Raw genomic sequence first — 12331 nt, 5'->3', positions numbered from 1 at the left:
CCACTCCAAGCCCACCATCACAACCAGTTACAGATCTTTTCTTTATGTCAAGACCCTCTCTGACCTCTGCTAGTATGGCCTCTGCTTGTGTACAATATATGATCCTATGCTATTTAATTGTTTCACTGGCTGTGGATTCCCCCATGGTCCTCCATGTGCATGTAATACATTATTTTATATTTAAGTAAACTTTGTGTGTTAACTCCTTGCTTGTCACCTGACAGCTTGTTACACACATTTAAGACTCAAACTATTGACTATTCAAACTCAAACTACTGAAAGCCAAGCCTTTCAACCCAGACTATGAAGTTTCACTATTTAAAAGTAGAAAATGTCATTTTTCTGTACATTAACATGAATCAGTACATCTATGAGAGCTCATGTGGAAAATGGTGTTCAGAGAAACCGCAATAAGGGATCAAACTTTTGTCTGGAAACAAAAAAAAAAAAAAAAATAGAGAAAGTGCTTTTGCAACGTCAATCAACAGATTAAAAGTCTTGGCTGTGTAGTGCCTTTACTCAGGACCAGTACATTATCAATTCAAATAGAGGCCCCAGACATTGAAGCTCGGTTCAGAAGGTTTTGATTCAGGATTAACTCAAGGGGATGGCTTGGAAGTGAAAAATTAAGGACCAATTTGTCTCAGTAAAACTCCTAAACACTTACAATTGCAGTAAACAAATTTTGCACAGTAATAGTGCTTTTTTTAAAAAAAATACAATAAAATAAGAAACTGAAATGAAAATACTTAAATTGGTGCTCCCTTAACTGAGTGCCAATATAAGCAAATTAAACTTTCCCCATCCTTTAGTATGAATTTTCTTTTAGAGTAAACCCAAACTATTGCCTACTACCTGGGTAGGACTGTTAGTGCATAGGGCTCATTTGATATCCAAGGTATGGCTTGAATCATTTCTTCAAAGACTTTCCGATCACATGGTTGCCATGGTCACCTTTGGATCAATTACTGCAAATCTCTTCTTTTATCTTCCATCTCTAAACTTCAACGTGTCCAGAACTCTGCTGCCCGTATTATCACCAGGACCCCTTCAATTCACCACGTCACCCCTGTACTGAAGAGGCTTTATTGGCTTCCAGTCAAATATCGCATCAACTTCAAGATACTTTTGTATACATTTAATGCTATTCATCATCCCTTCATACCTCGCTGATCTGGTTCAGATCACCATTACTTCTCAGTGTCTCAGATCCTCTTCCTCTATTTCTTTTTCCATCACTTCCCCTCGTTTAGCCACCATGGGGTGCAGGGCTTTCTGCTTCTCGACTTTGGAATTCCCTTCCTCCTGATATAGGAAATATCACTTCCATCTCTCTTTTTAAGTCTAAACTCAAAACTCGCCAGTTCACAATAACCTAGTGACTGCCAGCCACCGTTGAAGGAGTGAAAAGGACTCATGCGCAGAACCAAAAGACCGGAGGCTTGAAATTATTTGCAAAAACAAAAATTTTATTTACAAGAATTCCTAACTTAGATGCTCAAGATAAAAACAAGATTTAATTTTGTGCACAAGCGTGGTGTCTGTGAAGTGCTGGGCTTAGGTGAAGCATGACACTGTCAGGTCACAAAACTGCTGAGGGCTGGAGTGGGGCAGGTGGAAACTGTGGCAGACCAGGGGCACTGAAACGAACGAGAGGATAATCAGAACGGTCCAGGGAGTTGTGAGAGTTTCCCAGTTTTATAAACTGAGATGGCTTACGTGTTCACAGGCGGGATAAGCTGGAGGTGGAGGTGAGGCGAGGTCCGGGCAAGTACTGAGTCCTTTACAGGTGCGCAGGGAGGCAGGCAGGTGTGAATGACAGTTTGCCTGAAAAGGATTAAGCAGCAGCTGAGCAGAATCCAGAAGCGTGGCTATGGCAGGGTTTGGATGACGAGTCCAGGGGTCGACTAGCAGACAGAAAGAGAGAGATAAGTAACACACACTCAGAGATACACAGAAACATGAGACTGTGAACTAACTCAGGTTAGCAGACAATCTGGCAAAGACTCATTGTGTGCGCTGCTCCTAAATACTGCCGGAATAATTACCCGCAGCTAAGGAACAGGGAGGGGCAAGAAGGGCTCCACCCAGAGGAGGAGAGCTGATGCTGTGGAAAGTTACTCAGACTCACCCAGACCATGACAAAAAGCTGCCAAAGAGCTGTCCAAATGGGTCACAGTTTATTTTCTGAACTTCATATTGTGACCTGTTTTATTACTGCTGCCAGGTAAAGGACCAAACTCTGGAATCAAACACAACCTTGCTGTGTTTGAGAATCTGTTTGAGACTTGTTGTGTCGCAGACTCTGTACTGCAGGACTGCTTTGAATGCACAGACTGGCAGGTCTTCAGGGATGCTGCAGTGTATAAGGAGAAACTGGATTTGGAGGAGTATACATCTGCTGTCCTAGGCTACATTAGTAAGTGTGTGGGGGATATTACCACCACCAAGTCTGTGATGTGCTATCCAAACCAGAAACCCTGGCTGAATGCAGGAGTCCGTGCCCTGCTGAAGCCAGGGACACCACCTTCAGGTCTGGTGATGCACAGAGACTCAGGGGGGCTAGGAGAGAACTGACTGCAGGTGTAAAGAGAGCCAAAGCCACATACCCACGGAAGATTCAGGGTCATCTTTCTTCCCAGGACCCACGCAGTATGTGGAGGGGTATCAAGTGCAACACTGACTACAAAACCAGGGACGTACAATGCCCCAGGACCCTTCTCTGCCTGAGACTCTCAACCACTTCTACTCCCACTTTGAGGACCCTAACCTGCTTTAAATACAATTATCCCGCAGACACTTGTTGACAAATTACTAACCCTGGGACTGAGCTCCTCTCTTTGTAACTGGGTCCTGGACTTCCTGACTGTGAGGATCCAAAATGTCTCCTCATCTTCCAGAGTCCTCAGCACTGACTCCCCTCAGGGCTCTGTGCCAAGTCCCCTGCTGTTAACCTGCTTACATATGACTGCTCACCATCCAGGCTGTCATATTGTAAAGTTTGCATACGACACAGCTGTGGTTGGTTGCATCACAAACAATGATGACACCGGCTACAGGAAGGAGGTGGAACTCTTGGAGGACTGGTGCAAGCAAAACAATCTCTGCTTAAAAGAGAAGAAGACAAAGGAGGTGATTGTGGACTTCAGGAGGGGAAGACACACACACCCCTTGCACGTCGGAGGATCTGTAGTCAAAGTAGTACCCAGCTACAAGTACCTGGTTACGTACCTGGATAGCAACCTCACCTGGAAAAACAACACTTCCAGCCTAATCAGGAAAGCTCACCAGAGGCTCTACTAGGTTGGTGGACGGAGGCAGCCTCCCAACAGTCACATACATACCCACCTCCAGATGCAGGAAGAGGGCCACCTGTATCATGAAGGACCCCACTCACCCAGCACACACACTCTTTGTCCCGCTCCCCTCAGGCAGGAGGCTGAAGAGCATTAAATGCAAAACCACCAGACTGAGAAACAGCTTCATTCTCTCAGGTTGTTGCACTCTAGTTATAGTATTATTTATTGTATTGTTTTATTACTTGTCATTTCTGTTTGCTCAAAAAACAAAACAAACAAAATTTATTTATTACTTAAAAAAATCTTTTTCGTCATTATTTTTGTTTCTTTTCACTCCGGGACTATGTGTACATAATTTCGTTCCACCTGTTAGGTTCAGGAATTGAGGAGGAAGACCAAAATAACCACCACTGATCCGGCCGGGTGCAATTAGACGGCATTTTAATGAATACACATATGCGGAGCCAATACTGTTCAGATTCAGCATTGAACTGCCTTACATCGAGAAGTCAAAGGCTTTATAGGAGGAAATAGTACAGCCCACCTCCTTCCTGTTGCTAGGCAAATAATACAGTATACGTCAACTCAAAACCACAATGACTTTTAACACAGTTTTAAAAGAACATTGTCTTCGGCTCGACCCCAGGTGTCTTCCTGTCACCATCCTGCCCAGGCTTATCTTCTGGAACATCAGGCCCACTTTCTGCACAACCTGTCACTTACGCATGCACAATTTTGCAGTTGCAAGCAAAACATGATTAAACTTTCACCTAACTAAATGAGTCTACCTACAATGTGTGTGTATGTGGGTGTATGTGTGTGTCAACTTCTGCTTGCACTTTGTTTCACCCCTCACTTCATCAGCTAAGCCTCATAACCTTTCCACCAGACAGAAGGCCAGCATATACTGAAACTATGTGTGTGTGTGTGTTTATGTCTGCACATACACGCTGCACCTTAATTGACCTCAACTTAAGCAACCAGGCTAAGGCCATCCTGTGTGTACCGATCTTGACATATATGTAAAATGTATAAAACAAAGGTTTCAATCTAATACAACTACTTGAAGCATAATCAAAGCTTAGTCAAAGATAAATGCATACTCTGGTTTCAGTTTCGCTTCTGCAGAAGCATGCTCTGCAAGCCCTGGTTTCCTGTCAGCCTGCAACTCAGCCTCTCACTCACCGAAAGGCACAGAATGTAATACCAATGTTAATAACAGATGAAATGGTAATTCTAATCATAAAAATAGCAACAAATAATAGCAGTAAAATATCTTTCTCCTTTCACACCTCATGTTAACATGTGACGTGAATGATAAATAAAGCTCCTTGAATCCTTGAACCTTGCTTATGGGTGAAGCAAAAGCTGTAATGTTCACAAAAAGTTTCATTTTGTGAACATTACAGCTAAAATGAGAAAAAAAAAACTTGTTTACACAGTTTTAGCTACTTGCAGGATGACATTTAAACTCTGGAATGAAACACCTGAGTTACAAGTGAAACAACATTTTTCTCCATAGCCCTTAGACGACTCAAACAGGCTATACTTCTTTCTTAGTAAAGACACACAGATGATCAAACTGAGTTCAGACCAAACTATCAGCTTCCACTGAGTTAGTGTAGCTAAACGACAGAAAAGTGGAAAACTCCAACACTGCTGCTTCAAGCTGTTGACCGGAGGGGAGCCAGGACTGACTGTACTTCTTATCTGCTGTTTTAAGCTTTACTCACAGAATGGCTTCCAGCTCAGAGGAGGATCTCTGCTGTCCGGTCTGTCAGGAGGTCTTTACAGATCCTGTTATTTTGTCATGTAGCCACAGCTTCTGTAAAGACTGTCTGAAGAAATGGTGGAAAGAGAGACCAACACACGAGTGTCCAGTTTGTAAGAGGAGATCTTCAAGGCCAGAACCTCCTTTAAACCGAGCTTTAAAGAACCTGTGTGAGTCGTTCTTACAGGAGAGAGATCAGAAAGCTTCAGAGGCTCTCTGCAGTCTGCACTCTGAGAAATTCAAACTCTTCTGTCTGGACCATGAGCAGCCAGTCTGTGTCGTCTGCTGTGCCTCAGAAAAACACACCAACCACAGATTCAGACCCATCGATGAAGCCACACAACAACACAAGAAGGAACTTCAGGAAACTCTGGAGCCCTTAAAGGAGAAGTTAAAGATTTGTGAAGAAGTTCAAGTGAAGTTTGATCAAACAGCAAAACACATTAAGGTCCAGGCCCGACACACAGAGAGGCAGATTAAGGAGCAGTTTAAGAAGCTTCACCAGTTTCTAGCAGATGAAGAGGAAGCCAGGCTGGCTGCACTGAGGGAGGAGGAGGAGCAGAAGAGTGGGATGATGAAGGAGAAGATGGAGGCTCTGAGCAGAGAGATAGCAGCTCTTTCAGACACAGTCAGAGCCACAGAGGAGGAGCTGAGAGCTGAAGACGTCTCATTCCTGCACAACTACAAGGCTGCAGTGGAAAGAGTCCAGCGCTGCCCCCTGCTGGATGATCCACAGCTGCCCTCAGGAGCTCTGATAGACCAGGCCAAACACCTGGGCAACCTGACCTTCAACATCTGGAACAACATGAAGAACATGGTCTCCTACACTCCTCTCATTCTGGACCCAAACACTGCTCATCCACAACTCATCCTGTCTAAAGATCTGACCAGTGTGAGACGACGAGAAGAGAGGCAGAAGTTTCCTGATAATCCAGAGAGGTTTGATTATTACATCTCTATCCTGGGCTCTGAGGGCTTTACCTCAGGGACTAACAGCTGGAATATGGAAATTGGAGACAGTACAGGGTGGGTGCTGGGTCTGTTAGCAGAATCTGATGAGAGGAAGGGAGAGAAACTGTCTGGATTATGGGGAATACGGCACATATTAGATAAATACTACGCAGTCTCACCATTGGCTCCAAAAACTCCTCTCTCAGTTCATAAGAAGTTCCAGAAGATCAGAGTGAATCTTGACTGGAACAATGGAAAGCTGTCATTCTGTGATCCTGATACTAACACACACATACACACCTTTAATAACACTTTCACTCACAAAATCTTTCCATACATTTACACTAATGGTAAAGTGAAAGTTTTGCCGTTGAAGGTGTCAGTGTCAGTGGAGCAGATGAGTTACGGCTGATTATATTTCTAATATTTTTCCTGTCAGTGAATTGGATCTGGTAAAGTGCAGCTGTCATCCTGCTGGCTCTGTCTGGGGGTTTACTAGGGAGGCGTTTCTTGGGTGATCGACACGGGGCTGTCGTCATGACCTGTCCTGAACAGAGTAAAGCAGTGAGGGAATGGTACGCAGTAGGGGTTAAGTGGCTGTCCAGGGCAGCTCCTTCAGCCCTGCCACTTACAGCCAATTCTAGCTGTGACTCCACAGTAATTATAATACTGCACAGATTTCAGATTTCAATACTTGCTGAATACCTTCAGAAATACCAGTCTGGAAATGTACAAAGCTCAGCTAATAAAATTCATGTATTTCAAATTTGTATTTGGAAATGTTGTCTTCAGCAAGTGTAATGTTACCTAATAAGTGAGAACAATATAAAAATCATTATTGAGGACATTTTTCTTCTGTTCATGTAAACGAGTGTGTAAATGCAGCACTCTTTGTCAGGATATCTTTAAAGAAAACAGCAGGAGAGCTGCTGGCCTCCCTCAAAGCAGCAGTGCTCATGGAAGAGAGCAATGTAAGGAGAAGAAACATGGAAACTACAGCTTTCAATTTCTTTATCTCTGGAACATAAAGGCCTTCTATTACTTTGTGTAACTATGAGAGCCTGGACTTGGATCCTTTCTCACATTTTTATATTTTTTGGATAGATATTTTTTATTCACTGATAAAAATATAAACTAGTACATCTCTCGTTAATCACTCCTTAAGACATATTTTAGATAATATGTGATCCATATTTGAAACTTGACTTACTTGTATTTATTACTTGTAAAATAAATAATTTGAATAACTTGTGCTGTTATTATAGATTAAGCTCTGCTAGAGCACTTAGTTATGTAAAACAGCGGTCCCGATCCCAGGGCTGTGGACCAGTACCGGTCCGTGAGTCGTTTGGTACTGGGCCGCGAGAGTTGAGGGTGTGACATTGATGGTTTTCAGGGATTTTATTGGTTTTAATGCGTTACTATAATCCGATTACTTTTTTCAAGTAACCAGTAAAGTAAGGGATTACTATTGCAAAAAAAGTAATTAGATCACCGTTACTTTCCCATAAGCACGCTGCGTTACTGCATTACTAAACAGTGACTTTGTTTGCGAGGGTGTGTCATGACAATGACGTAAACGAGTGCGAAGTTTGTGCCAACAGCTGTATGCAGATCAACAATGGATAATATATCGAGTGCGGGACAGAGTATGAGCGTGAGGCGTTTAAAGTGTGGAAGTACTGACCTTACTTTGAGTTTGATTCCGTAAAAAGTGACAAAAACATAAACTAGTTTTAAAAAGAGACTTTTTCATTTGATTACATTTTATATCATGGATTATGCAGAAAAAGTAGAATTGGGCTGAAAGATGTATTGCTTTATCACATATTCAGGTTGTAAATCATGTTTTTTAAAAGTAACTAAGTAACTAATTACTTTTGAAAATAAGTAATCAGTAGAGTAATGGGATTACTTCTTAGTGTTAGGGTTAACCCATTAATAAATTAATAAATGGTTCAGCCCATAGCGTGGACCGTCTGTATTTCTTGTTTTCACTAGCTGTCGCTACCCAATCCATACCGGAAATCTGATCCGTACCATGCATGCATGAATATTATGTCACTTCCTGCCGTTGCCAACATTGCAACAGTTAATATATTTGAATGATGTGGTTGGTGCCCAGTTAGCTCCTAGCATTTCTCAGCAGCTCTGCCTCCTTTTCGACTACCCGGGACATTTAAACAATGGATACCTCCGTATACAAACAAATTCATGCTGTTTCCTCAATGGAGAACTTCAAAATATAGCCTATTGTGTATAAAAATAAAAACTTGTAATATGCCATGTGAAGATTCATCAGCCAGATTAAGTGTTTACTAGTGATGTGCGGATCGATCCTGAAAAATCGATTCCTTCGATACCAGTCATTTATGTTCTAGAATCGATTTTCATGTCAGTGACATAAAAGACGGATTTAATGCGACCTGACCATTCAAACAGCAGTCACTTTCTAAAACAACGGATATGTATCGGATTCAGTACCACATACGAAAGTGACCCAGATCGGATTTGAAAATATCGTATTTGTGGCGTTCACACTGTCATACCATGATCGGATATGGGTCGCATAGTGTCAAAAAAATCAGATTTGATGCGCTTTTGCCTGCAGTGTGAATGTAGCCGTAAGCGCCGGATCTTTGACGTGAACGAAGCGAGCCGGCTCCTTATCGTGAGCCTTGGGGGAATTTTTTTCTTTCTCATACCCTCTCTCTGGCTTTTTTTCTGCTTCACTCAGCATGCGAGCCTTGTGCTTGCGCTGGGATGAGGGGGGAGGGGCGGTAATTACAGTCGCAGTAGCACAGGAACAGTGGGAGGGAGACACAGAGAAAGAGAGCCAGGGAAAACAACGTCACATTAGAAAGGTATAGTAATCATCGATAACTATTTTCAGTTGCGGATGATAAAAGATTCAGAAAGTTTATTCATGCAGGCCCATATGACAGAGAATATGCATCTTCTTTTTGTTTTCATATTTTAATTTATATTTAATTGTGTTGTGGTTTGCAGTGTTTTGTGTTGTTTCACTTTAAATTTGTTTAAAAGGAAAAAGCTGAAAATTTAAATAGTTAGAAGTTGAAATGTGAATAGTTGGTTTTTGTATTATATGATTTATTTATTACATTTTATGTGGAGTGAATAAATAAAAGTATATTATTATTATTATATGGCCCCAAGAGACAAAGCATGTACAAACTCCAAAACACATCCGAACTCTGAAGCACGTACAAACTCCAAAAGACGTACAAACACAGCAGAAGTGCTCCAGGATGCTAGATGCAGTGTTGAGCTTTTGTTACCTAGTGGCTACACAAGCCAGCAAGTACCAACGACCGGATTTGGTGTGTGGTAGTAAAAGGTAAATGAACATTTTTTTGAATTATTTGAATACATATGAGTGCTTGTGTATAAATACACAAACAATACACATATGCTTTCAATTGTGTAATTTAAGCGATCTAGGTAGCTCTGTTTTGGAAGTTCTGTTAACGCTAGAAATGTGTTTTGGAGTTTGTACGTGCTTTGTCTCTAGGGGCCACCGCATATATTTATATATAAACATATATAAATAAACCCCCTTTTTTTACATTAGTAATTCCTTTTGTGCATAATTTTATATTGTTGTTAATAATAAATTAATGAACGCAACAAAACAACCTAAAGAGCCGGTTCGGAGCCGAAACAGCCGGCTCTTTATAGTGAGGGGTGCCGAAAGAGCCGATTCTCTAAAAAGAGCCGGAAATCCCATCACTAATAAATACATTTTACAGGGTTTATTTATCGGATAAAATACGTTAAATGTCACCGTTATTATTGGCCGGCCCGGAAACAGCGGGGGTGTCTAAATTCAGAGGCTGCTTCCACCTGAGGACCCGGCCTTCGCGGTCTAAAGAAAGCCAGGTAGTACGTCACAGGCTCCCTCGGTGGAGTGAAACTTTGCTGTCTGCTCCTTACTATCTAAAATATAAAAGTGAATACACTTTTATACTGACGTAAACTCTCGACCATCTCACACTTCTGTTTAATCATTTTCTGTTTGACCTTTATTCAGCTGTGTGACAACCCCAGAGGAACCCTCCCGAGGGATCAATAAAGTTAAAATTAATTTAATCTAATCTAATAACATTAATCTCAGCCAAACCGATTTACTCACGAACAAATAAAACACTGTGTTAATGGAAAATTGTACTGAGTAGTCAGTACAAGCTTTTAATGATATAAGTTTACTTGTGATAGCATACTGCATGATGATCTTTTCATTGCTTTGAACTGATTGTTCTTTATAAAACGTGTTCTGATATTTTTATCTGAATCTTCCCACAGCGATAGTAAGAAGTTGAACAAGCAGTTCTGACCTGGCACACACACACACACACACACAATCACATACGCACATGCTCACGTCACTGAACAAATGTATTCATTTTTCTTGTGTATAAATAAAGACAAGTGCAAGAACAGAGCGCGCACTTCACAGGGCCTCCACTCTGATGTAAGCGCTCTGTGACTGCCCTTGCAAGTTAAAACTGCAGCGTGTGTGTCTCCACTCTCTGACTCTCAGCTGAAGAAGTGTCATTTAGAATAAATCTCTTGACACACTGAAAAAGCCAAACAATAACATTTTTAAGTTATCAAAGTGACTTATATATCATGTTTAACCCGAGTAGCAAAAGACCGCGGGGGTTTGAAAACGATGTGTCGATCGGCTCAGATATTTGACGTTTACACAGCTACATTCTCACCTGAAAATATGTTAAAAGTTCTTTTGTGACCCAGAAAGAGAAATAAGAGTAATATTAACACTAAGTCGCTGCCGCCATTGTTGGAAACTGGAATTGGCTGGGGCGCGCTATGAATTCTGCGACATGGTTTTTCAATTTTGTTGTCCGGGTGGAAAATTGGGAGTAATTCGGGAGAATGGTGGTTCTGGGAGATTTTCTGGAGGGGCACTGAAATTCGGTATTCTCCAGGAAAAATCGGGAGGGTTGGCATGTATGGTTGTGGCAACATCACTAACCTTGTCAAACACCTCAGAGTAAATCATATCACAGAATATGACGAGCGTATGTTGAGGCGAACTGAAGAGGAGGAGAGGGACAGGTGCTGCTAGGGCGAGACGGACGTCTCTTATGGAGTCCTTTAGTGCTGCAGGCAGGCAAGGTGTTCAAATAGCGCACACCTTCAGTTTTTTTATTTCTATATGATGAACCCTTCATTATTAAGTGATAAGAACAAGTAATCTGATGTCCTGTAATCATTATGATGCTATTATTTGAGATACAATAAATAAAATAAGTTTTTGTGCAAAGCATCGGTATCAGATCAGTATCATCGATACTACCCTGAATATTACTTGGTATCGGATCGGAAAGAAAATCAGTGGTATCGCACATCACTAGTGTTTACTGACAATTGACAGTGATAACGGACATCATAATCACAATTCCAATCAATTTTCTCCACACATATAGTGATGCGCGATTCATGAACGAATCGTTCAATACTCGAGAATCACTTTACTGACTCGTGAATCATGATTCACAAGCCCAACTGACTCACTAACTCATCCCTGTTGCTGTTAGAGAACTAATTTCATTAGTAGAAATATATCTAGCTTATAATTAAAATTGTGTGGAAAAAAACAACAGACAGTTTATTAACAAAAACATTCCTGCTCTGAACTGGAAGAAAAAACCCTGACTAGAAGCTCACATCAAGACAATAGCTCCTCAGTTCACAGTAGCATTGCTCTGCTAACATGCTAACAGCACATTTGAGTTACTCACCCCCTCCCATCCTGTGCTGAATTGTAAGCGAATCACGCAGGACTCACTCACCCCCTCCCTTCCTGTGCTGAATCGTAGCATAAAGGAATCACTCACTCACCCCCTCCCTCCTGGCTCACAGCTTCTGCTTCTTCTTGGTTGGCAACCAATGTTATGGATAGGGTGACCCACCGTCCTCTTTTCCCCGGACATGTCCAGGGCGTCCGGGGGGATTTTCGAGATGGATGAAAATGTCCAGGTTTTCCTATAGGACTACAGAGGACCCATATCTGCGACTTCATTCCCTAACTGCTGCATTGTAAGTGGTTGTTCCGCGTTCACAGATAGGACAGAGAGCACAGCGGCGCGCTGAAAAAATGCCACAAGATGCCAAAGTGCAAGTGCCTCTTTTCAGACAAACTGCAAAAGAAGTTTCCCTCGTACCATCCCTCGGATTAAATGGTGAGGCGGAGTGCACTGTTTGCAGAGCTGGCAAATACGTTTGTGTGTCTAACAAAGGTGCCCGGTGTTAAAAAACATATAAT

General features: G+C 41.9%; 1 protein-coding gene across 1 annotated transcript; it reads left to right on the top strand.

The window, feature by feature from the left end:
- Positions 1-5035: 5035 nt before the first annotated feature.
- On the top strand, positions 5036-6433 carry LOC134623845 (nuclear factor 7, brain-like). The gene has a single exon (XM_063468856.1). The coding sequence runs from the start codon at positions 5036-5038 to the stop codon at positions 6431-6433; it is 1398 nt and encodes a 465-aa protein (XP_063324926.1).
- The last annotated feature ends 5898 nt before the right edge of the window (positions 6434-12331 follow it).

The sequence above is a fragment of the Pelmatolapia mariae genome, linkage group LG3_W, assembly GCF_036321145.2.
Source record: "Pelmatolapia mariae isolate MD_Pm_ZW linkage group LG3_W, Pm_UMD_F_2, whole genome shotgun sequence".
Classification (NCBI taxonomy): domain Eukaryota; kingdom Metazoa; phylum Chordata; class Actinopteri; order Cichliformes; family Cichlidae; genus Pelmatolapia; species Pelmatolapia mariae.
Note: the sequence above shows the minus strand (reverse complement) of the source record. Positions and strands in the feature narration are given on the sequence as shown.

Excerpts from the sequence above, each read along its gene's own strand:
- LOC134623845 (XM_063468856.1), top strand. The coding sequence starts at position 5,036 with ATGGCTTCCAGCTCAGAGGAGGATCTCTGCTGTCCGGTCTGTCAGGAG.